Here is a 25,315-nt window from a genome sequence, read left to right on the forward strand (position 1 = left end):
ACTGTAACGCCCTCATGAGTGTAACACCGAGTGTGTCACTCAGCTCCTCACTCACTGTAACGCACTCGGCTCTCACTCACTGTAACGCCCTCGGATCTCACTCACTGTAACGTGCTCGGATCTCACTCACTGTAACGCACTCGGCTCTCACTCACTGTAACGCCCTCGGATCTCACTCACTGTAACGTGCTCGGATCTCACTCACTGTAACGCCCTCGGCTCTCACTCACTGTAACGCCCTCATGAGTGTAACACCGAGTGTGTCACTCAGCTCCTCACTCACTGTAACGCACTCGGCTCTCACTCACTGTAACGCCCTCGGATCTCACTCACTGTAACGCACTCGGATCTCACTCACTGTAACGTCCTCGGATCTCACTCACTGTAACGCCCTCGGCTCTCACTCACTGTAACGCCCTCGGATCTCACTCACTGTAACGTGCTCGGATCTCACTCACTGTAACGTCCTCGGATCTCACTCACTGTAACGCCCTCGGATCTCACTCACTGTAACGCCCTCGGCTCTCACTCACTGTAACGCCCTCGGATCTCACTCACTGTAACGCACTCGGCTCTCACTCACTGTAACGCCCTCGGATCTCACTCACTGTAACGCACTCGGCTCTCACTCACTGTAACGCCCTCGGATCTCACTCACTGTAACGTGCTCGGATCTCACTCACTGTAACGCCCTCATGAGTGTAACACCGAGTGTGTCACTCAGCTCCTCACTCACTGTAACGCACTCGGCTCTCACTCACTGTAACGCCCTCGGATCTCACTCACTGTAACGCACTCGGATCTCACTCACTGTAACGTCCTCGGATCTCACTCACTGTAACGCCCTCGGCTCTCACTCACTGTAACGCCCTCGGATCTCACTCACTGTAACGTCCTCGGATCTCACTCACTGTAACGCCCTCGGATCTCACTCACTGTAACGCCCTCGATCTCACTCACTGTAACGTGCTCGGATCTCACTCACTGTAACGCCCTCGGCTCTCACTCACTGTAACGCCCTCGGATCTCACTCACTGTAACGCACTCGGCTCTCACTCACTGTAACGCCCTCGGATCTCACTCACTGTAACACCCTCGGATCTCACTCACTGTAACGTCCTCGGATCTCACTCACTGTAACGCCCTCGGCTCTCACTCACTGTAACGCCCTCGGCTCTCACTCACTGTAACGCCCTCGGATCTCACTCACTGTAACGCACTCGGCTCTCACTCACTGTAACGCCCTCGGATCTCACTCACTGTAACACCCTCGGATCTCACTCACTGTAACACCCTCGGATCTCACTCACTGTAACGTCCTCGGATCTCACTCACTGTAACGCCCTCGGCTCTCACTCACTGTAACGCCCTCGGATCTCACTCACTGTAACGTGCTCGGCTCTCACTCACTGTAACGCCCTCATGAGTGTAACACCGAGTGTGTCACTCAGCTCCTCACTCACTGTAACGCACTCGGCTCTCACTCACTGTAACGCCCTCGGATCTCACTCACTGTAACGCACTCGGCTCTCACTCACTGTAACGCCCTCGGATCTCACTCACTGTAACGTGCTCGGATCTCACTCACTGTAACGCCCTCGGCTCTCACTCACTGTAACGCCCTCATGAGTGTAACACCGAGTGTGTCACTCAGCTCCTCACTCACTGTAACGCACTCGGCTCTCACTCACTGTAACGCCCTCGGATCTCACTCACTGTAACGCACTCGGATCTCACTCACTGTAACGTCCTCGGATCTCACTCACTGTAACGCACTCGGCTCTCACTCACTGTAACGCCCTCGGATCTCACTCACTGTAACGCACTCGGCTCTCACTCACTGTAACGCACTCGGCTCTCACTCACTGTAACGCCCTCGGATCTCACTCACTGTAACGCCCTCGGCTCTCACTCACTGTAACGCCCTCATGAGTGTAACACCGAGTGTGTTACTCAGCTCCTCACTCACTGTAACGCACTCAGCTCCTCACTCAGTGTGTTACAGTGTGGTTTGCTAAGCAGACAAAACAAAAAACACCTTACCCGTGTCGTCGAGGCAACCAGAGGGAGGGAGCAATACTCCAACAATGGCACACTGTGTATGCTGACCGCTTTAAACAGAAAGCCAGCTTCATAAGCAGAGAGTCGACATACCTGGTCATCACCTTTTTACACTTTTACCTTGGGGGAATAGATACTGGACATTTAAAACCAGGAAAGAGTGAAAAGCAGCTTCCTCCTCATGGCTGTGGCCTTTATTAGCAAACTGTTGGGACTGATTTAGTGCACGGGCACATGCACAACTTTGCAATCTTTGCAGTCATATAAAAAAACAGAATGTCTGCACTTGCTCTCATAACAACAACACAACGTTTGCAAATATTCCTGTTGTTCGTACATAGCTCTTTTTATTCTTAGATCTTTATATTAGTTTTTTGCCTTTTTAAAGTGAAGTTTATCCCTTTTTGCTGGTTAATTGTCACCAAACAAAATGTCTTTGTATCTTTCTACAATGACAAGTATATGATCTTAAATGTTGAATGTGCCTGTTCAGCTATGTTATTATGATGTCAGAGAAGAGCCTCCACATTGTGGAGAGGCCAGTTGTAGTGCTGGGTGTCATCACTGATTTCTACAACTTATTCAGTTCGGAGTAACAAGATTTCGATTTGATTGAATTCATTTCAGTTTTGACTCAGACAGGCAGAAATATTACATTTATCTTGGATACGTACTGCTGAAAGAAGCTTGTAAATTCTAAATATTTAATTCCATTTTTTTTGACTGTTTCTCTGCAATTACAAACTCGGTGTAAACTATCTTGGTATAAAACAAAGCTGACACTGTGAGACTTCATCAGAGGTGTGAGCATCACAGCAGATGCCTTTGTGTCAAAGTAACTGAGGCTAAAACAGAAAAACATGATGGCCTGGCTTTTTATAGCAGGTAAAATACCATGAATCAATATGTGAACATTACCTGATGCTGCTGAAGTGAAGCAGAGCAAAGTTACAGAGGTTTGATTTGAGACACTGATAAGCAATCATTTGTAAAAGTCTTTGCTGTTAAACAGCAGAAATCAGACTTTCTTGTCAAATTCATTGAAATAAAAAAAACAGCGCCTGGTGCATAACAAGCAAATAATGCAGAAAATAGAGATTTTTTGATGGGAAACTGGAAGTACACTGAGAGACAGCTGTGTGCAAAGCACAACCCGTGCCGGCATTCCGTATTATCATTCCTTATCCATGCATGCTGACCTGTGGTTTAAAGTAATGTAATGCTGCAGCTACACCAGCTCACTCTTGTTTCTTTCTATAATGTTATTCAGCTTTTCATCCAGTGAACAGTGATCCTTAATGGTCCAAATTATGCTGAGTTTTATTTTATTTTATGATATAAAAATGCCTCAGTCTTGTGAGCACACCTGTGTGCACACAGGTGTGCTCACAGATGTGCACACAGGTGTGAACACCTGTGTGGATGAGAGCACATGTATTCAAAAGGTTTCTCCAGGCCCCAGAGTGCGAGAGCCCAAGGAGGATCATCGGAGAGGCATCTGTGCCCCTGAGACAAGGGGTCACTCAGCAGCCACGGAGCAGAAGTCAGAGGGGGCTGCAGTGGCGTGCCCACAGGCTCTGCCAGCAGCCAACTGTGCCATCCTTCTTCTTAAAGAAGAACCCAGCGGTGGCTGGGAAGGTGGCGGGTCAAATAAAGCCCTGTTGGAGAGCCTCTGTAATGTACTCCTTCATAGCCTTATTTTCCCTAGGGGATAGGGAGAGCAGGTGACCACGAGGGGATACTGCTCCATGGGGAGCTCGATGGCCATGTCGTAGGACATGTTGGTTGGACCAGTGAACATGATACTGGTCTGGTATCAGATTGGGTAGGGATCTGAAGTGTGTGTGAAGTGACAGGAATGAAACGGTCGACCGGGGTTAACAGAATGTAGAGAAGCTAGATTTTGGTCAGTGGAGTTGAGACCTCGAGAGAGGTGAAACGCTTCCTTGAGCAGGAAGCCAGAGGCGGTGCAGCTGTAGCTCTCTGGAAGCAGAAGTGTTTAAAGACCCTTCAAGGTCGTCACATAACTCGTTGGTATGTCTTTAGAGTGAGATCTACGGTCTCATTCAGTCTCAGGAGCCTCACATCCAGTCATCTCATCTCGGACGTAATCGGCCAATCCCTCCATTAAAATTGATCAGAGTTTTGAATTTCTGTAACAAACGTTTGACAAGTTTGTCTTTTCTAGTGTTTTTGAAACATCTTTGAGTTCAGCCCTTTGTGATTCTTATCATTTCCATCAAATGATGTGGCATGCTTCACATTCCTAACACATTACACCATCCATAGCAGTGAAGCATGATTATTTCACATTGACATCTGATGTGTTTTCATTGTCTTATTTACTATCACCTGATAAATTTCTTAGCTATATTGTTTTCTCCTTATTCACCTTGTTTTTATGGAAATGTGTTTCAGTGATAGCGATGCAGGAACTGTGTTGCACATTAGTGCAAAGCTGTGACAAGTTAGTAACATTTTAAGCCATGTTAAACGCAGCTTTCTTTTCAGGGGCATGTATGGATAAAAATGACAAATATGTATTTGATACTTGCACATATTGATAGCTTCTCATTTACCAAACCTAAACGTCTTTCCTTTGTGTGGTGGATAATCGTGCTCATACTGTCTCAACTCTCACAATCCAGAAATATGTACTGAACAAACTCATGACAATGAAAGGTCGTTTACAGAACGCCTGGCATTAAAGGAATGTTTGGATGTACATAATAATATTCATGTCCTGATCGTTAACAATCCTAAAAGCCATTGGGGTGCTCTATGGCAAACAAATACTTTAGCTTGTGTTCCTTGAGAACAATAAAGATATAGACTCTGCCCTGCTTGTGCTTTTATTTGACCAAAAAGGGCAGTGGGATTAAAAAGCGTGCAAGAAAAGCAGGAACACTCCGACCTGCATTGTACTTAACTCGATGTGCTCTACAGTCCCTTATAGTAGTATTACCCTCTTGTAGGGCTGCTCGATTATGGCAAAAATGATAATAACGATTATTTTCACTGAAATTGAGATCTCGATTATTTGATGATATTTATTTAACAGTAACAATGTGTTGAATAATGGCTTTAAAGTAGGGCTGCTCAATTAATCGAATTTTAATCATGATTACAATCTGGGCTTTCAACAATCATTCAAAAGGACTGAGACGATTATTAGCCCCTCCCTCGTGCTTTACTCTTGCGCTGCTCCGTGTGGCAAATCGAGCGCACCTCTCTGCATTTCGAACACGTGTCACAACAATTAAGAGGACCCGAGGGAAGCTCGGAAAGCTAAGCAGAAGTTATTTGGAGAGGAGAGTGACTGCCGTTGGTTGAAAAGAGGTAAAAAAAGCTTCAGTGGTGTGGAAACATTATGGGTTCAGTCAGACGTGGATCAAGTAGACATAGTGTGTAAACTTTGCTACGGTGTCGTAGCTGCACCACAGAGCAACACTGCAAAGTTCACTAAACATAGATGTTTACATTTTTCATTTATTTCTTATATTGAAAACATTTGCACTGTTATCAGTTTTTGCACACTATTTTATATTATTTTTTAAAGTCATTGTTCAACACATTGTTATTGTTAACCCTTTAAAGCCGGTCAGAGCAGCACGCTCCGTTTTGTGTAACTATTTTTAAATCCCTGTAGAACCTGAACCGTGTAAGCTAGCGCAATAATTTGTTTTGCATATGAAACCGGAGGAGTTGTACTTACATCTTATGCCATCAGCTTGTCCTCGGTCACGGTTTCCTTCCACATAAAGCTTTGCAAAAATTGCATAAAAAGCGCTTGCAGGAACAAAAACACAATATTCCAGAAACACGCTTTGCCGATCCGATCAGCTGTTCGTAACACTTCCCACATTGAAACAGACGTCAAGGCGAAATGTTGCATGTCCGCCATTTCCTGTCTGAAACCGGAAGTGATGTCATTTTTGCAGAAAATGTAGTTTTTTTTACTTGTAGGCCGTAAAAGCCTATACTGGTCATGTTTGACTTTTCTGACTAGTTTCTGGGATGCTTAGAACTCGAATTGCACTGCTGGAAATAGTTTATTTTGATGCACATGCTGTTTTCTTTGCAAATTTGCATCATAGGATTGTTTTTTGTTTTTCCTGCAGTATATAAAAATTGCTGTATCTCCAAAATAAAACTATGAAGACACTCAAAATAAATTTCCTGTTGTTGTAAACTATTTTTTGCAACTTTTTTGTATTTAAAGCTTTGAGGGATAAACCTCTTAAATTTCTCCAAGTAGAAATATATGTAAAAAAACAAAAACAATTTTCAATTTTTTTGTAGTTTATTGCACTTTTTTGCAATTAATGTAATTACTATGCACTTAATGCATACATATTATGGGCTATAACAGTTGTATTGATGTATAGCAACTTGAAATGCTCCCAAAAATGGCTCCACAGCATGTAAAAAAATAAAATAAGCTCTGGCGGACTTGGTTCTATGGTAGGTCTTAAAGGGTTAAATAAATATTGTCAAATAATCAAGATCTCAATTTCAGTGAAAATAATCGTGATTATCATTTTTGCCATAATCAAGCAGCCCTACTTTAAAGATTGTCATAAAATAGTGTGCAAATACTGATAACAGTGCAAATGTTTTCAATATAAGAAATAAATGAAAAATGTAAACATCTATGTTTAGTGAACTTTGCAGTGTTGCTCTGTGGTGCAGCTACGACACCGTAGCAAAGTTTACACACTGTGTCTACTTGATCCACGTCTGACTGAACCCATAATGTTTCCACACCATTGAAGTTTTGTTTTACCTCTTTTCAACCAGCGGCAGTCACTCTCCTCTCCAAATAACTTCTGTTTAGCTTTCCGAGCTTCCCTCGGGTCCTCTTAATCAGCGGTCCCCAACCCCCGGGCCTCGGACCGGTACCGGTACCCGCGAAAGTTGAGGCTCAGGTGTGAAATGTATAGTTTTCAGGGTTTTTATCGGTTTTCAGCGTTATTTTGTTATCGTTTTTATAGTCAACTCTGTTTTCCTGGGTCTTTTCACGTGTGTTATGAATAAATTTTCTTTTTTTCAGTACCGGTACTAGTTTTATTTTGTTGTATTTATCCGCGACACCTTAAAGGCCGGTCCATGAAAATATTGTCGGGCATAAACCGGTCCGTGGTGCAAAAAAGGTTGGAGACCGCTGCTCTTAATTGTTGTGACACGTGTTCGAAATGCAGAGAGGTGCGCTTGATTTGCCACACGGAGCAGCGCGAGAGTAAAGCACGAGGGAGGGGCTAATAATCGTCTCAGTCCTTTTTAATGATCGTTGAAAGCCCAGATCGTAATCGAGATTAAAATTCGATTAATTGAGCAGCCCTACCCTCTTGGTTGTCATTGGTTGGCTTGAACAAAGCATGGTCATCTGGAGGGTTTTCTGCCAGATGCACAGATCTAACCCTGACCACAGGCTTTCCTGTGTTGCACCTAAGCAAACTGCAGGAGGAAACTAAGAATATTTTCAAAATGAAACGATTAAAAACACATTTCTAATCTGTGGATCTCAGTCCCCTGTCACTTGTTTGACCCAGTCATCCACTACAACGTGCCCTCTGTGTGGACTCTTCATACTAATTTACCAGACTTTTGTCTCTTTGTTTAACTGGTTGATTAAATGTTAGTTTTTGCATTTTCTTGTTTGATCATTTGGAAACATAAGGGCATGACTAATAGTTTAACCTTTACTTTGGAAAATGAAATCTTAGGTTTGAACATCATATAGAGTAAATGTAATAAATAACACTTTGTTTTTAAAGCTTAGTTTCTATTTTGTCTTAAAATTGATAGATTTGTGAATTAAAGTTCAGCGACTTGAACTCTATAAAAAGTTCAATGAACTTTAATTATTTTTAGTGGATTGAATGCAGTTTAATTTAATGTGCACTAACAGTTCATCATGTTTGTTTGTCTAAAATATTTTCAATCGTTAGTTTTCATATAGATAGTATAGAAATGTGATTAATGGGGAAGAATGATGACGTGGTTGGACAAACCCAGCAGTCTTATCACTGTATGGACGACACAGGGTTGCCGCAGGATGACTTAAATTATTGTGTGATTGTCACGGATGAGAGAACGGATGAATGCTGGAGGGGAAGAATTAGAATTTCAGCGTAAACATGCCTTAGACATGAAATGAATCATTGAACAGAAGTGAACACTCTGCTGGCACAGAAAGATTGAAATATTATTTATTATAAGATTACCGTTACTTTACTTTGCTAATTGTGATGAGATTTTTCGACCCTTTGTTGGGAATAAAACTCCAGGCTGTCAAGTGATTTGGGAGAGTGGACTGTGGCTAGATGGAGTCTAGCCACAGGTGGTCTGTAATTCTGCACTGTAATTGCCTGGCAAAGTGTATTATGGGTCTTCAGACCACTCATCCACTCTGTAGGGGATGGCAAGAGAAAAGGGTGAATGAGCTGGAAAAATAGGATGGATAACACGATGTCCCGCCGTGAGACAATTCTGCCAGACACTTACAATATGTCTGGGGAGTATTATTATTGTATGCATTCAAAGAACACTTTCACTGAAGGTTATTAAGCCAGACTAATGAAAATGATGGAAGCAAATGGGTAGACAATCTCCTATTCTACTGAAATGCCATTGTGTTTTGAAGACAGGTGTAACAGACATTTTCTGCACTTTCCACACAGAAAATGTTGTCATTTGGCTGTTTGACACCCACAAAGCAGCATCCTTTCACTTCTGGGCCATTTACAGAGTTCATGGTCAGCAGCCTCTGCAGGAACACGGTTTTCTTTGGTGTTCTGGGTCATTTCTTTGGTGCTTACCAACTATGGAAGCAGCATGTCTTAGTTTCAGAGCCTTATTGCCTTCTTGTGTTCAAGAAAAAAGTCAGTGTGACCATGGAAATCTTTAGTCAGCTGGCCTTGATAACAATTTGTTATGTTTATCGTAGTATTGTGCTTAAAGTGTTGAGCTAATTTAAGTCAGTGGCTAAGCTAGGCTTCTGTTAGCAGTGTCCTTTAAATTACGGTGTCGTCTGGATGGAGATCAGGACAAACCTGCTAATAGTGGCTGTCAGTTGATTATTTAACCAACAGGAAGTTTATTTTCAGGTTTAATTAAGTACTAATTACTAAGTTAATGTAAGTCTGTCATTTTTAAATAAAATAATATCTCAAAGTTGTCCCCTAACAGGAGTATGGCTGCATCGCAGGGTTGAGTCAGGAGTCGACTGATGCAGGAAGCATGCTGTGCATGTTGTTTTTGTAGATGAATGAATGGTTGTCTCCAACAATGTAACATTTAAAAAAGAGTGCGTATGGCCTCAGCCTTAGAGGCTCGTTTGTGGGTAATGTGAAAGGTCAGAAGATGCAAGGAGATACATTGAATGTTTCAGTTTGGGATAAAAAAGATGAGCAGGAGAGAAAATGAACCCTTATCATAAAAATGTTCATTTAACTAGCTCTATATCATATAGACAGTGCTGGGAAGGTTACTTTCAAAATGTATCCCACTACAGATTACATGCCCCAAAATGTATTCTGTAATGTATTCTGTTACGTTACTCAATGAGAGTAATGTAACTGAGTACTTTGGATTACTTAATATATTACCATGCTTTTTACAGCTACATGAATGTCCTATTGCTGTGTGATTTATTACTATTACTGAAGGCTACTCTCCACACCAACACCAGCTAGATGTTTAAATCTTAATATAAATGAGTAACAGTAGGTGGACATTAGGTAAGGCTGCACTTTTTGCAGCGATCTCGTGTAGAAACTATTCCTCGCGTATATAAAACAGGTCCGCGGCTCTGAACTGTAGTAAAGGGACCTCTGACTAATACGTCGGGTTCGTGTCGGCTCATAGCTGAAAACTAGCTTTACTTTGTTGTCTGGGTCAACTTTGCTAGTGAGAAACAGAGAGAGGCGTTGAAAGACTCCAACAGAACTTATTGTTTCAGAGTAGGGCTGCTCGATTAGGGCAAAAATGATAATCACGATTATTTTCACTGAAATTGAGATCTCGATTATTTGACATATTTATTTAACAATAACAATGTGTTGAATAATGACTTTAAAGACTGTCAAGCACAAGTAAAGCACGAGGGAGGGGCTAATAATCGGCTCAGTCCTTTTTAATGATTGTTGAAAGCCCAGATCGTAATCGAGATTAAAATTTGATTTATTAAGCAGCCCTATTTCAGAGGAAAACACGAACACGGTGTACAGTCGAGTCTTAATAGCTGGGCTCGTCAGGCTCTCTGTTTGGCTGCAGTGGTTATTATTATATTTACATGCTTCAAATATTTCTTTACGTCGTTATGCGGGCTGTAGAGGTGACCTGGGCCACGAGACTGAGACACAGGCACTGAATGCCACCTTTTTAAATGGTAACCTTTAAACTAACAGAATACAGTTACTCATATTGTATTTTACATACGTAACACCGGTACATGTATTCTGTTACTCCCCAACACTGCATATAGATGTATAAATGATGACCTGCAGATCTGTAGTCCTTGTTCACTACACAGTAGCAAAAGCTTACAGCTGCACAAATGCACGGCATAAAAAGAAGGTGCATAAAATGAAAACGTAAATTTCCTACTGATGTTCAAATAAAGACATGCTTTAAAAATGACACGACAGCGTGCAACTTTATATAAATACTCAATAGAAAGTGAACTGCATCGTAGGACTGCATAATAAATCCTTTGCTGTCTTCATGTACAGATGCAATGGCTGATCCTTCTCCAGCAAAGAGCATGGGCGACCCTGGAATTACACCTCTCTCTCCTTCACACACTCAGGTGACTCATGTGTTCATGTTTGTAATTATTGTTCCTGCAGGACGAGTGTGATCTGACACGTTTCTTCTCATTCTGGTAATCTGATTACCTTTGTATCATGCTTGAGTGCCACAACACCTGGCATTGGAGGGTCATGATCTATTTAACATATCCTACAGCAGTAACAGCAAAGTCCTTACAAACTGTTAGGTAGAGACCGTCTGCTCTTCACTCATATATGTTACATAACAGCAGGACACCAAGACTGAGTAAATGCAGAAATAAACCTGCAGTCTCCATCATCACGGTGCCATTCAAAGTGAACACTGAACATCCTGCAGATATTTACTCACCTGTGATATCACTTTACCATTTTGATGTTGTTATTTTTTATTTGCATATGCTGATTGGTTGTTTTGAACTCATCATATGTCCTAACACCATCAAACTGTCTGTTCCTCTTTGTGCACAGCAGAATGATACAGACCAGGTACCGTCAGGGCCGTCCTTTGTGGTCGTAGTTGCCATTGACTTTGGCACCACATCCAGCGGTTATGCTTACGCCTTTGCTAAGGAACCAGAGTGCATTCACACCATGAGGTAGGCTGACACTGCAGTGGAAACTGAGGTGGAATGTGATGGTGGGCTGGTGGTGCACTGAACTTGATCAGTTCGGCTGTGAACAAAAATTAAAAACAGTCTTTTATCACCAAGGCTGAAGGAAGGTGTTCTGGCAGGCAAATGAAAACTAAATGTAGCTAATTGGACATGTGACACAGAAAAGTGTCAGCAAAACAGACAAAAGAAGGAAGAATATTAACCTAAAGTTACTTTTTAATGTTTAATCGATTGCGCAAATAATTTAAAAGATTCATTTCATGATGAACATCCAGCATAAAGATAAAAACAGTGCTTTTGTTTGCCTGTTGGACTTTAATCTGTGAGACTGTGTGCGGAGACCTCTGGCAGGCACAGAGGTAACTGGAGCTGCGCAGGGCTCCGCCCAGGCAGCGCTGCTGCCGCGTGCAGTTCCTCGGGGGCTACCTAGCCTCTGGGGAGGCCCTGGAGTGAATAACTGTACCTAAAGCAGCTAAACTGTGAGAAACACCCTGGGTGGGAATGAGATTTTCTCCCTGCATAGAGATAATGGATGGCTGAGAGGGCGACAGAACTGGAGATTGAGCTACAGGTAACAGGGACACTGAAGACTGAGCTGAATGCTGCTGGGCACGGCCCCGGAGTAAATAGTCCCAAAGTCAGAAAACCCATGATTAACGTCTCTTTCGCTCACCACAGCCAGCAATTCAGAAGTCTCCGGGTCTAGCTGAGGCGAAGGGCGTCGGCATGATCGCCGCTTCCCTTTTGAAGGCTGGACCGACGGGCCGGACAGAACGTCCTCCGGCGGGCTGGTCGGTTTGTACTGTCACGGCTCGCGGGATGAGCCGTGTGGACCCACGATGCTGGCAGCTGAGATGCAGGGGAATTTTATTGAAGGTGGAGATACAAACAGAAACGGCATGGAGGAAACTAAGCAAAACCTAAACTGGAAAAAACTAACAAAACAAACCTGAAACGTCAACTGGAGACCCGAGGAGAAAAACATAGGAACACACAGATACACAGGTTGACGGAGGGAAATAACGCAGACGAACCGGCAACAGGCTGGAGAACACACAGGGCGTAAATAGACACAGCAGTAATCAAGGGATGGGAGACAGGAGGGCAACACAGCTGGGAGAAGTCAGAGCTGACGAGACAGGGGAAACGTACCGAACACACTCACATGAGACAGAGACCTTCAGAATAAAACAGGAAACTCACAGAGCCAGACAAGACACTGAACTTAACAGATTCACAAGCAGAGTGACACCATGGACAGACGGAGGGAACGCGGAGAAGTGTGAGCACAGAGTAACTCTGGGAAACCAAATAACAAAACCTAAAAACAAGGACTCAGCAGTTCTACAAAACTATGAGCTAGAAATACTGGGACAGAAACCAAAACACAAACACTCATAATTCATAATAACATCAAAAGTAAAAGTACAAAACCCAAAAACACTGGGTCACCGAACCAGGACTGTGACAACAATTGTGCCGATTAGTTGGTTAGTTGACTAGTAACGCTCAGTCCTAATATACAGATGTATATGTATATATTCATGTCTGACCTCGAGGTGATAACTTAGACAGGAAGTCACCTAGGATTTTCATGTTGGTGCCCAAACCACCTGAACTGGCTCCTTTTCATGTGGAGGAGCAGCGGCTCTACTCTGAGCACCTCACTCTCTCTCCAAGGGAGAATCCAGCCACCCTTCAGAGAAAATTTGCTGCTTGTATCCATGATCTCTGTCTTTCCGTCACTATACAAAGCTCGAATGCTTGTGCTCTGTAATTGACAGCTAACTATTTGTGCCCTCCTCAACAAGACAGACTGGAAAGACTGGGAACATTGTACAGGGATCGTAGCAACGTGCTGGCCATCCCATACTCCCAATGCACCCCCCCCCCAGGATACTCTGAGGGATGTTGTCGAATGCCTTCTCCATATTAACAAAACACATGTAGACAAGTTGGGGAATCCCCCTCAAATATCATTTAGAACTGGCCCAACGTTCCAGAATGGAAACTGCATTGTTCCTCTTGTATCCAAGGTCAAACAAACTCTGCACCTTGGCATAGACTGTTCTCAGAGAGGCTTAGCGTGTTGTCCCCTGGAGTTGGAGCACATACTCCGGGCCCTTATTCAAAGATAGGAACTATCACCCCAGTCTGTCAGTCCAGAGACACCGCTCCAGATCTCCTTATGATACCATCACTGTACGTTTAGGCATGCTACGCTCGGTCTGTCCAGGACTCGCCCCCACTACCTGATCCAACGCACCACCAGGTGTCTTGATGCTCAGTTCTGTGCATCTGGGAGAAACGTTTCATCACTCAGCAAAGTGACTTCTTCAGTGGCCAGTCTTTTAGTGATAAGGATGTACACGTCCTGGAGAGAGAGGAACACTGGAAGTCGCTTGGATGAGTGACTTTCAGCTTCCTATGAAAACTTCTCACCCAAGACCAATTTGTCTTGGGGAGACCCTACCAGGTCTTGGATGAGTCTTGTACTCAAGGTCAAGGTCAGAGGTTATGTTCTCTGAAAATCTTGTGACTGTGACAGCTTAGGCAGGAAGTCACCTAGGATTTTCAAATAATTCTACGCGTGCATCTTTTAGGACGCTTAAAGCTTTAGAAGCACAGCTTCATATTAGAAAGTTATAAATGTTCCTGGATGCTGGATTGTCAGCTTTGAAGCAAAGCCATGGAAAACTAAGACATAATGAATTCTTGCTTTTCATTGTGTGTTAATGAAATATTAAAAGTAACAATACAAGGAGTTTTGTTGTGATGATGGTGGGGTCGTAACTCCACAACAACACCCTGAAATGTCTTCAGTTTGATACAAAGGTTTGTGTTGAATGTCCCTCAAAATTACCAAAAAAGAAAGAAATAAGAGAGCTGTACGTGAAAGAGGATAAATCCCAAAACTTGATAAACAGTTAAAAGTTCAGATAAAACATTCACAAAGGCAAAAACATTTTGATATATTAAATTCATTTTGAAATGTTAAATATCTTCTGCATCTTTCAGCCTGAAAGGATTTTTTTTCACAGCTCTTGAACTTTTATGGGCTTCCTGATCTTGTCCTTGGGTAGCTGTAAACTGTGATTTCTGTTCAAGTTCTGTTTTTATTTGATTATGTTATTCTTGCTTTAAGTAATTAATATTACTAAGTATTAAGCTATTAGTATTTGAATAGAGCTGTTTGTTGAATTTAATTGAATTAAACAGAGAAGACGCAGCCTTTAATGAGGTAAACTGGAGGTAGTGATCACTTTTGGGAATCAGATACAAAACATATTTTAGCTTGTTTACCACATAATTCAGTATGTGTTACTGAATACACAGCGGTCGAACAAAACAGTACAGAAGAAATCCTATATCACACGTGACATTACCATCATGTGAGGGGAGGCTCGAGTGAGTTGGTGTTCTGGCTAAAAAAGATTAAATAGGCTACTGTGAAGTCGTAACCACAACTTTGCTTATTACACAAAGAGATACGAAAGATTTATTTTTTTTCTGGCTCTTAAAAATCGTACGAAAACACCAATAAAATCCATTTTGTGAAAAATAAAAATAAAAAAATAAAAAAACTTTGAGGACATGTGTTGGAATGACCATAAAACCTCTAAAGTCCTTGACTTAGAGACACAATAATTATTGTATTGTTTAAAACGGTATGCATGTATTACGAGAGCCGTAACAGCTGAACAGCCCTTTGTCTAGACTCGTCGTCACCAGGGATTGCATTTATTTTTCCAAGCTGCTCCAACACTGCCTGCTGGCATTTACAAACAGCAGGAAATTTGCTATTTTAAAAAGTGTGATCTGTACTTGTGCCCAAATTCTGCTGGTCCTCCGGTAGAACCAGTCGCTGCAGACAAATTATATAAAGGAAAATGAAAACACCTGTAAGCGTTTAGCTTGGATATGTCCGAAGGCCAAAGGGGAAAAGGCGGAGCCAAAAGCAGACTGAAGAGATGGGAAGGTTCACAGGAATGCAAGGTTTATTTAATTTTTTCCTCAGGACAATTAATCACAGGTCCAGGGCAGAGACTAGAGTCACTGGCTTTACTAAAACAGGGAAAGAGGTCTAAAAATACTAAAGAAAGCAATTGTGGAAACGATAAGTGTTCGCATTCTGCTTGTTTTGTGTGATTTTGAGGTGGATGGGCTCAACCTTGGAGGAGAAGTGCATCAAAAGTCTGATGAAAACATGTGACCAAAGACCAACTCCTTAAGGCTTTCCTGGACAAATTTCAAGTTGCTGGGGTCAACCACCTCAAAACTGTACCCCGAAGTGTAAAACATGGCATTTCATGTTCCCACTAGGTGGCGCTGTGCCCTCTGTCAAATAAATCAGTTGAAATGTGTTCAGGGGCTGTGGTTTAGACTGACCAAATATGAAGCCGATAAAATCCCAAAAGTACAGTGGCTGGTTATGGCAAGATCGTAACTTATAATTAAAAAAACTTTGAACAGGTGTGAGGCATGTGCAAATTTTAATGAGTTTGTCAGTATGTTAAATCCTTCAAAAAGGCAGTGAAAGACAGAAAATAAAACAGTGATTACAACAGGGCCTTCACACTTTAAGGTTTAGAGGCGCAGGAACAATAGGGCCCTAATAATAGAAGTCCTCTGTTTGTCCATACGTGCCAGGGTGTGAGTGAGCCAGTGGGTTCATAAGGCCTCAGAGAACTCAAAGAACGAGTTAAAGGTTTATTTACAAGTTTGCCGTGAGTTGTGGAATGATGCTTAATTCTTCCTGGATAATCAGTCCTTACCCAACATCTGTGACAATCGTTAACAAGTTTAGCTGCTGTATTCACTTAAAAGCAGATTTACTGCACATATATTGATAACTGTCGTTTTTTTCCAGGCGTTGGGAGGGTGGGGACCCAGGCGTATCCAATCAGAAGACCCCGACCACCATCCTTCTCACTCCAGACAGGAAGTTCCACAGTTTTGGTTATGCGGCTCGTGACTTCTATCACGACCTGGACCCCAGCGAATCCAAACACTGGCTTTACCTTGAAAAATTCAAAATGAAGCTCCACACCACTGCAGTAAGAACACTGACATTAAATTTCACTTTCTAGTCTTCCTGACCACTCATACTGCTTCACAGTAAGGATAGCCAGTCATTAGCATTATTCTATACATACTACTTAAAATCACACACTAATATACAAAACAGAGGAATTCAGAGTCATTCATTGTTCAGTATTTTGCCCAACACATACTGTAGCATATACACACATTACATCATGAGCATAGCAGCTCGTTAGGTCACTCTTCTTCCAGGCGGGATCAGCACAGGCACACTCCGTCGTCACCACTCAGTGACTCATCTGATGGAAAATGTGACGGTCCTGCTGTTCGGGCAAGCTAATCGAACAAATCTTAATATCAGACAAAGATGAACCAAGTAAATACAAAATGCAGTTTTTACTGCTCAGGTGTAAAAGGAGGGCGTTCAGTGTGGACACCCAAGTTTGTGAAAGGAATAGCTCAAGAGCAAGGCAATTTTGAAATTGACACCATAGGCGTATCTACAGGCGACCACCAGTATTTTTAAAGATTTTCACTTTGGTGGCCGTATAATCTCATCTGTGATTTTTATAGGTGATGTGTTCTAGCTTGCACTGGCTCATAGTGGAGTGTGAAATGGTAGGAATGAGAATCAGCCCCTTCAGAAGCTATGGGTCCTCAGCAAGAAAAGGTTGGTGTGCCCATTCCCAATCGGTGATGAGTTGTTGCCCCTAAGCCTTACCCTCACCTGTGGTCATTAGTTTTGAGTAGTGACGGAACGGATGAGATCGTGGATACAAGTGGTGGAAATGGCTTTCTCCAGAGGGTCGCTGGATTCCTTAGAGTAAAACTGCTACTCCTCCACATCAAAAGGAACCATTTAAGGTGGTCTGGGCATCTCATAAGAATGCCACCTGCGCACCTAGTGGGCGAGATGTCCCAACAGGTGTCCGAAGATGTCCGAATGCAACAGTGTTCCCCTGTATAGGCTGGGGAGAGGGAGGTCTGGGCTTCTCTGTGTAGGCAGCTGCCCTTTCAACCAAACCCCATATAGGCATTTTTCCCGTTGGGAGGAGGAGTCGTTAACCCGAGTGAGTGGTTTTGTAGCAGGAATGGTCCGAGCTGCAAATCCAGAGCTCTGAAGCAAACGTTGGGCAGGTGAAAGGCAGTGATAGTGGACGAAATCCAAATTCTGAATCCATCCATACATCCATGTAGATGCTAAGAATGACAGCCTCAACATGGCATTTAATCTGTTATTAGACTCAATTGGCTTCTCTCACAATGTAAAAGAACCCACCCACCACTTTAATCACACTCTAGATCTTGTTTTAACATATGGCATAGAAACTGAACATTTAACAGTGTTTCCTGAAAACCCTCTCCTGTCTGATCATTTCCTGATAACATTTACATTTACAATAATTGATTACACAGCAGAGGAGAGTAGACTTTATCACAGTAGATGTATTTCTGAAAGCGCTGTAACTAAGTTTAAGAATATAATCCACCCACTGTTATCATCTTCAATGCCCTGTACCAACACAGAGCAGAGCATCTACCTGAACGCTGCTCCAACAGAGGTCGATCATCTTGTTAATAATTTCACCTCCTCACTGCGTACGACTCTGGATACTGTAGCTCCTGTGAAAACTAAGGTCTCTAATCAGAAGTACCTGACTCTGGATGGCATTACCTTGGCCTCCAGTAACGCTGTGAGGAACCTTGGAGTCATTTTTGACCAGGACATGTCCTTCAACGCACATATTAAACAAATATGTAAGACTGCTTTCTTCCATTTGTGCAACATCTCTAAAGTTAGAAATATCCTGTCTCAGAGTGACGCTGAAAAACTCGTTCATGCATTTATTACAGGATCAGACCAGTAGCAGAAGTGGTAAGTGAATTATGTGTGTACTCAATCCATGATAACAGGGTGGACCAGGACAAGGGGTTATGTGACAGCACGCACTGATTTAGCCTTTCTGTTTGGCTGTTGGTTTGTGGGTGGTACCCAGAGCTCAGATTGACTCTGGCGCCCAGAGCTGTGCAGAATGCTTTCAAAACTTGTGAAGTGAATCGGGGACCTCGATCTGAAACTATTTCCTGAGAGATGCCGTGGAGTCTGAAAACATGATCGACTAATAGCTGAGCATTTTCTATGGCAGTGGGCAATTTTTCTAGTACAATGAACTGTGCTGATTTAGAGAACCTCTCTACGATGGTGAGAATGACATTCCTCCCCGAAGAGGCAGGGAGACGGTGAAGAAATCTAAGCCTACGTGTGACCAAGGGCGGTGTGGTGTCAAGGTAACTTTATTCATACCCATAGCTAAATTTGCTTTACAGAAAAAATGACAGCATTTGGCATCCCTTCAAAAACACACAGACCTAATAAAGATATAAACCTCACTGTGGCACATATATGTGGCACCTGCTCTGAGGAGTTTGAAACCCTGCTATGGTTTTCATACAAGTCCAGGCAGACCCAAAATTTTTTGCAGCAAATTTGCTTTCAAGAAGATTTTTGTAGCTCTGTTTTGCTTTCAAGAGCTCGATTTTCAGGTCCTTGGTGGCTGTCTGAAAATCAGTAACAGCCCCCTCTTTAAAGGCCTGTCTCTTTTTCCTTAAACAGGATTTGACGCTTTTAGTGACCCACGGCTTATTGTTAGCGTAGACTTTAACGCGCTTACGGGGTATAATCATGTCTTTACAAAATATTGCATAAGAGCTAGTAACATCCACCAAAGCGTCGAGATCATCTCCACAAGACTGAATAAAAACTTCCCAATCTGTAAGCACAGATTCTTCTGACCATATGTCAACATCCTTAGTCTCTCGTTTTAAGACCGTTTTATAGATGGGCAGAAGATGCACAGTTATGGTCAGAAGATCCCAGAGGAGGAAGCGGGAGGGATTTATAAGCATTCTTCACCGATCCGTAACAAAGGTCCAACATTTTATCCCGTCTGGTAGGACAGGATACATATTGATACAGATTGCCCAAAGTTGATTCAAGAGAGACATGGTTAAAGTCCCCCATTATAAAGTTTGGGCGTCAGGAGAGAGCGCCTGCAGCTTCTGCACTACGTCTGAGATGATGCTGCAGGTGGAGGCGGGGTGAGCCCTGAATGTAAGCTATGGTAATAAAAAGTTGTGGAAACTCACGAGGGAGATAAAAAGGGCGCAGCGACATGGATAAAAGTTCAACATCTGGTGTACAAATACACTCTCTAACAGTCACAGCGCTACAGTAACGTTTGTTCACATACAAGCATACTCCCCCTCCTTGAGATTTCCTTGTTACCCGTGCATCCCGATCCCGGCGAAAGGGAGCTCCAAAACCGTCAATTGAAAAATCGGCATCCTGGTCCAGCTCCGTCGGCCATGTCTCGGAAAAAGCCATCACTCAGCTGGAACCTGACGTTTCCCTGGAGTTCATCCAGCTTGTTCCTAAGAGACTGAACATTTCCAAGGATAACAGACGGCAGGGGAAACCGACTGACCTGTTGTCTCCTCAGACGCAATTTAACACCTCCACGTCTCCCTCTTTTCCTCTTCTCACTCGTTCTGTTAGAGTCTCTATGTATAAAATCCGGCATACATGAGGTGAGGTCCTTACCATCAAGTTTTAACAGTTCGTCGCGGGAGCAAACAATCCTCAGCTGACTCACGGCCTCGCCCACATCATCGGAAACAAGCCAGCACAGTAGAAATCCAACCACAATGAAGAAAAAAGAATCCATGATGTTCTCACTGTTGTGGAGCGTCACTTTGTAAGAAAACTGTCACTTCCTTCAACCAAAACACATGCCAGCGATAGAAACGAAAAGAAACGATAAGAACTTAAACACTTAAAAACTTAGGATGCCAAGCTCTCGCTCACTGCCGGTCTCTGCGTGCGCATGCGCCCTGGATTGGTGTGGTTAATGGGTGGAGTAGGCCTGAGGTGCTTGGTGGAGGACTTGTTACAGGCGCAGGCAGGACAAATGGCAACAGACTCTCTCACATCTTTGTTTAGGGATGGCCACCAGAAATGTTGTCTGAGAAAAGTTATTGTCCTTCTCACTCCTGGGTGGCACACGAACCTTGGATAACCCAATGGGCCCAATAGATAACAGCGGTTATCCATTGGGCCAACTCTGCACATCCATAACCCAACGGATATTTCCCACATCATAATTTTGTTCTGCAGTGGGAGAAAAAGGCGCTCGGCTGGAGTTTGCCTTGGGGATCAGACCTGTGAGACAGTATGCCCCTACACCAACCAGGTGGTGGGAGGACCAGGTGAACGGTACCTTGAGTGAAGCGAACCAAGGGAGCGGAGCGGCGACTTGGCTGTAGTTTCTTATGAATTACCTGTGGGAATTGGCAAACACTAGAAAACGCTGGAGCTGTTTTCGAGACTCTGGGACGTCACCTGCCCCCTGGCCAAAATGTGACCCATGAATGAGACAGTGGTGGCATGAAACTTACGTTTTTCTGATTTCACATATAAACGATTTCCCAGTAGTTGCTGCAGAACGCTCCTCACCTAAATCCAGTATTCCTCGAGAGATATGGAAAAGATCAGAATCAGAAGCTAATCTCGAAAACTATGAATCCCTAACTTGCCAGTCAGCTGGGAAGTATGGTGCACTTCAGTGGATGGTTTTGTGTTTGGTCAGCAACTGGAAAAGAATCAGGAGAATCAACAGAAGTAAAAACAAGGAAAGAAACAGGAGAAATCCACAGAAATCCCCTATGTCTATCCCCTATGATTAACTAGTCTGAAAGTAAGTTACACAATAACGGTCAAAGACACACGTTCATTCATTTAAAACATTTCTATACATTTAAAATACTTATGTGAATATTTAATATAGCTACATATCAGCTCTACTGAATTTCTGAGTTTCACAAGCAGACATAGAGCTCACGTCACAAATTTTAGTGACTTTAACAATATTATACATTTTAATATTGATCTAGCTGACATTAGGTTATGTACACTGCACGCAATAGGGCTTTGGAGCCTGATGTCACGGGAGGGGGCGTGGCCAGGAGTTTTGGTCAAGGGGCCATTTGAACATGCCAAACAAAGGGTGAAAGCACACGGATAATGTGAGCCATGGTTCGTACTTGGCGTGTTGTTGGTTGTAGTGTTAGATCGCACAATCGGGAAAATGGGCTCTCTTTTTATCGTTTCCCCTTCTAGAAGCAACGTCAGGCATCACATGTATCGGATATTACCAAAAGAAGACGTCAGGCCTGGATAGCAGCGGTGAGACGAGCTGATATGGAGTTCTCTACCATAGATTTCTGTTGGTGTGCTGCTGGATAAGATAGTTAAGATTTGCTGCATTTTGATAAATATGTGCCCAAGTGTGGTTGTCAAACCTCGGTGAAATGAAACTTGCTCTTATTAAATATTCTTTAAAATGCTGTGTTGTTTGTACAGTTCATTGTAACCCATGTAACTTTCTATGAAGTGCTTTCAATAAAACGGAAAGGACATATGTTTTTTATTTTTTTTATTCAAGACTTGTTCAGATGTACTTGAAATGCAAACTATTAACATGGCTACGCACAGCTGGCATCAATCGTGACCCACAAAATAAAACACTATTGGTTATTTAGAGCAGCCCTTCTTTTGAGAAATATTTTCCCACTAGTTCAGGAGGACACACTTTTTGGAAGAAGTCTTGTGCTTTCTTCAAACGCGGTTCCCAGAAATCCACATCAGGGAAGATGCGTATCACAGCAAACTCTCTTTGTGGCCGAAGGCAGAAGTTTGTGTCCTGTGCAGCCAATGCCTGCTTTATGCTGTGGACAGTTAATCTCCAGATACATCTTCCCACAACAGTCACACATTGTGAGTCCGTCTGGAGATGCTCCGAGTTCTGGAAAATTTGTGTTCACTAAAAAACCGCATAAACTTTGCTGCCATTGTCTCGGTGTAGGCCTTTCGTGCGTCCTCTTCATGTGTAAGATCTTGTTTGCACAGTAGACACAGACTTTTCGAGGTTACACACACGATTCACAACACTGGTGTGTCCAAACTTGTAGCAAGTACAGCATGCATCACTGAAGCTGCGACTCTCCCTGCACGCCAGCAAAACCAAGCAGGGGTCTTGTGCTGAAATCTGTGTTTGTTTTGGTTCATGGCCTGCTAAAAGAGTGCCGCGCTCCCACAATGCATTGCGGCTTTATGTCAACTCCAAAGCCCTATAGAACCACATATTATAGAAGCCAAAGGTTCAAATAAGTTGGGCGCACCTTCACTTTGTTTTTCACAGAAAACAGTTCTGTATACTGGATACTAAATTGCGTTAACATCAACGGCTAACGTGTCTAACATAGTGTGAGAAATGCAAAAATAAAGAGATAACCAGGGGGCAAATATTTTTGCTGTGCTCTGTATTTCTGCCAATGGCTTTTGGCTCAGAGCCCGTTACTGCTCATAATTACAACACACTTTTCTCCCACAGTCAACAGTTACTGAAGTAAAAGGATCATTACGTGGATATTCAGGGAGTCCCTCCATCTGAGTCTCTCATAATCGGCTTGTACAATATTATTATGATTAGGAGTTTTCTGAGTTATAGGCCCACTATAGGGATATGTCAAAATGTTTCACTTTCTATTTTTTTCCCAGCAAGTACAGGTACAGACGTGAGACATGTGAAGTTTGAAAATCCAAAAAAAGACCACTGCCATTCAGCCCACCATGAGCTTAAATATGTGGCTACTTGAAACATGCTGTTACATCTGATAGACCTTTTTTTTACATACATTATGAAACTGAGTGCATCCAATGGCTGTGAGTCCTTCAGTGTCAGAATAGTTGGTGTCACTTCACAGACAGACACTTTTTTACCCCAGCTGTTTTTGTCAAGTTTAGATGTTTACCCGTGACTCATGCATGTTACAATAACTGATACGTCTAAATTGGTCATGGATGAGAGGTCGTTAAGAATGTATGGAGTAGATTGTACAGTGTGGCGTGGTAGTAGATGCGTGTGGACAATCCACAAAGGGAATAGAAAAGAAACTAGCAGTGATATATTGACTGTGATGTCTTCTCTCTGCAATCAGAACCTGTCCATCAACACTGACCTCCATGCAGCTAATGGGAAGCGTGTCAAAGCTCTGGACATCTTTGCCTATGCGTTGGCTTTCTTTAAGGAACAAGCACTGAAGGTAACACATGTTTTCTGTTCTCTTACTCATGCAAAGTAATATTTTCTCCTTTGATTAAGCTTCTGTTGACAAACATTGGAAGATGTGTAGAATTTAACCCTTTAAAGCCGGTCGGAGCGGGCACGCTCCATTTTGCGTAACTATTTTTAAATCCCGGTAGCTCTGCAACCACGTAAGCTAGCACAATAATTTTTTTTGCATATGAAACCGGAGGAGTTGTACTTAGATCTTATGCCATCAGCTTGTCCTCGGTCACGGTTTCCTTCCACATATAGCTTTGCAAAAACTGCATAAAAAGCACTTGCAGGAACAAAAACACAATATTCCAGAAACACGCTTTGCCGATCCGATCAGCTGTTTGTAACACTTCCTACGTCCATTAGCGTGAACTGTCGCATGTCCGCCATGACCTGCCCGAAACCGGAAGTGACGTCATTTTGCGGAAATGTAGTTTTTTACCATCAAGGCCTCATAAGCCTATACTGGTGTTTTTAAAAGTTATGTTTGACTTTATGACTTTCTGTGTCGTTTCTGGGATGCTTTGGACTCATATTGCACTGCCGGAAATAGTTTATTTTGATGCATATGCTGTTATTTTGCAAATTTGCATTATAATATTTATTTTCGTTTTTCCTGCAGCATATGAAAATTGGTTTATTTCAAAAATAAAACTATGAAGACACTCAAAATAAATTTCCTGTGGTGGGAAACTAGTTTGTGCAACTTTTTTGTATTTACAGTTTTGAGGGATAAGCCTCTTAAATTTCTCTAACTAGAAATATATGTTAAAAAAACAAAAAACAATTTTCAATTTTTTTGTAGTTTATTGCACTTTTTTGCAATTTATGTAATTACTATGCACTTAATGCATACATATTATTAAAATTTGGGCTATAATGGTTGTATTGATGTATAGCAACTTGAAATGCATAAGGATTAAATGGCGCGTTTAAATGTTCTTTCAACAGGAGCTGAGTGATCAGACAGGCGGCGAGTTTGACAACAGTGATGTCAGATGGGTGATCACAGTTCCTGCCATCTGGAAAATGCCTGCAAAGCAGTTCATGAGGGAAGCTGCTTACAAGGTAGACTCTTCCCCCACTCACCCACAAATGTAGTGGTGATTTTAACATTAAGTAGAAGTACTGTTGAGTGTCGTTGTATCCATACCTGTAAATCCATACATCCATGTTCTGCTGCTTATCTGGGTTCCCAGTCACAAGGGCTAAAATCTAATCACAGATATCCAGACCTCCCTCTGCTTGGCCACTTCCTGGAGCTCTTCTTGGGGTACACTGAGGTCACTCCAGAGATATAATTACTCTAATGTGTCCCGAATCTATAAAAATCCTCCTGCCAGCTGGACATGGCAAAAACACCTCACTTAGAAGATGTTGGGTGTGCCCCACATAGCAAAATTGGTATGGCCCCGATCTGGCCCACACAATGTGCTTACACATGGCCCACATACCGCAAAGAATGACGGCCCTTTGGTGGCCCAGATCTGGTCTGCCAGAGGTGGCCAACACATGGGCCAGCACAAGGCCAGTTGCAGACACGCTGGTGGTCCTGTGCTGGCCCATGTGTGGATTACCTCTGGCAAACCTGATCTGGGCCACCAAAGGGCCGTCATTCTTTGCG

At 42.8% G+C, this 25,315-nt stretch overlaps 1 protein-coding gene across 5 annotated transcripts in view; it reads left to right on the top strand.

The window, feature by feature from the left end:
- The window catches only part of hspa12a (heat shock protein 12A), a 71,282-nt gene that overhangs the window by 21,871 nt on the left and 24,096 nt on the right, over positions 1-25,315 (top strand). For 3 of the 5 annotated variants that reach the window (XM_026191210.2, XM_026191211.2, XM_026191213.2), the window contains exons 2-6: positions 10,797-10,873; positions 11,325-11,452; positions 16,341-16,527; positions 23,570-23,674; positions 24,643-24,759. In XM_026191210.2, coding sequence (XP_026046995.1) covers positions 10,797-10,873; positions 11,325-11,452; positions 16,341-16,527; positions 23,570-23,674; positions 24,643-24,759 — 614 coding nt within the window. The remainder of the gene's footprint in view (positions 1-10,796; positions 10,874-11,324; positions 11,453-16,340; positions 16,528-23,569; positions 23,675-24,642; positions 24,760-25,315) is intronic. The other 2 variants (XM_026191215.2, XM_026191212.2) reach the window with 1 other exon arrangement.

The sequence above is a fragment of the Astatotilapia calliptera genome, chromosome 13 (assembly GCF_964374335.1).
Source record: "Astatotilapia calliptera chromosome 13, fAstCal68.1, whole genome shotgun sequence".
Lineage (NCBI taxonomy): Eukaryota > Metazoa > Chordata > Actinopteri > Cichliformes > Cichlidae > Astatotilapia > Astatotilapia calliptera.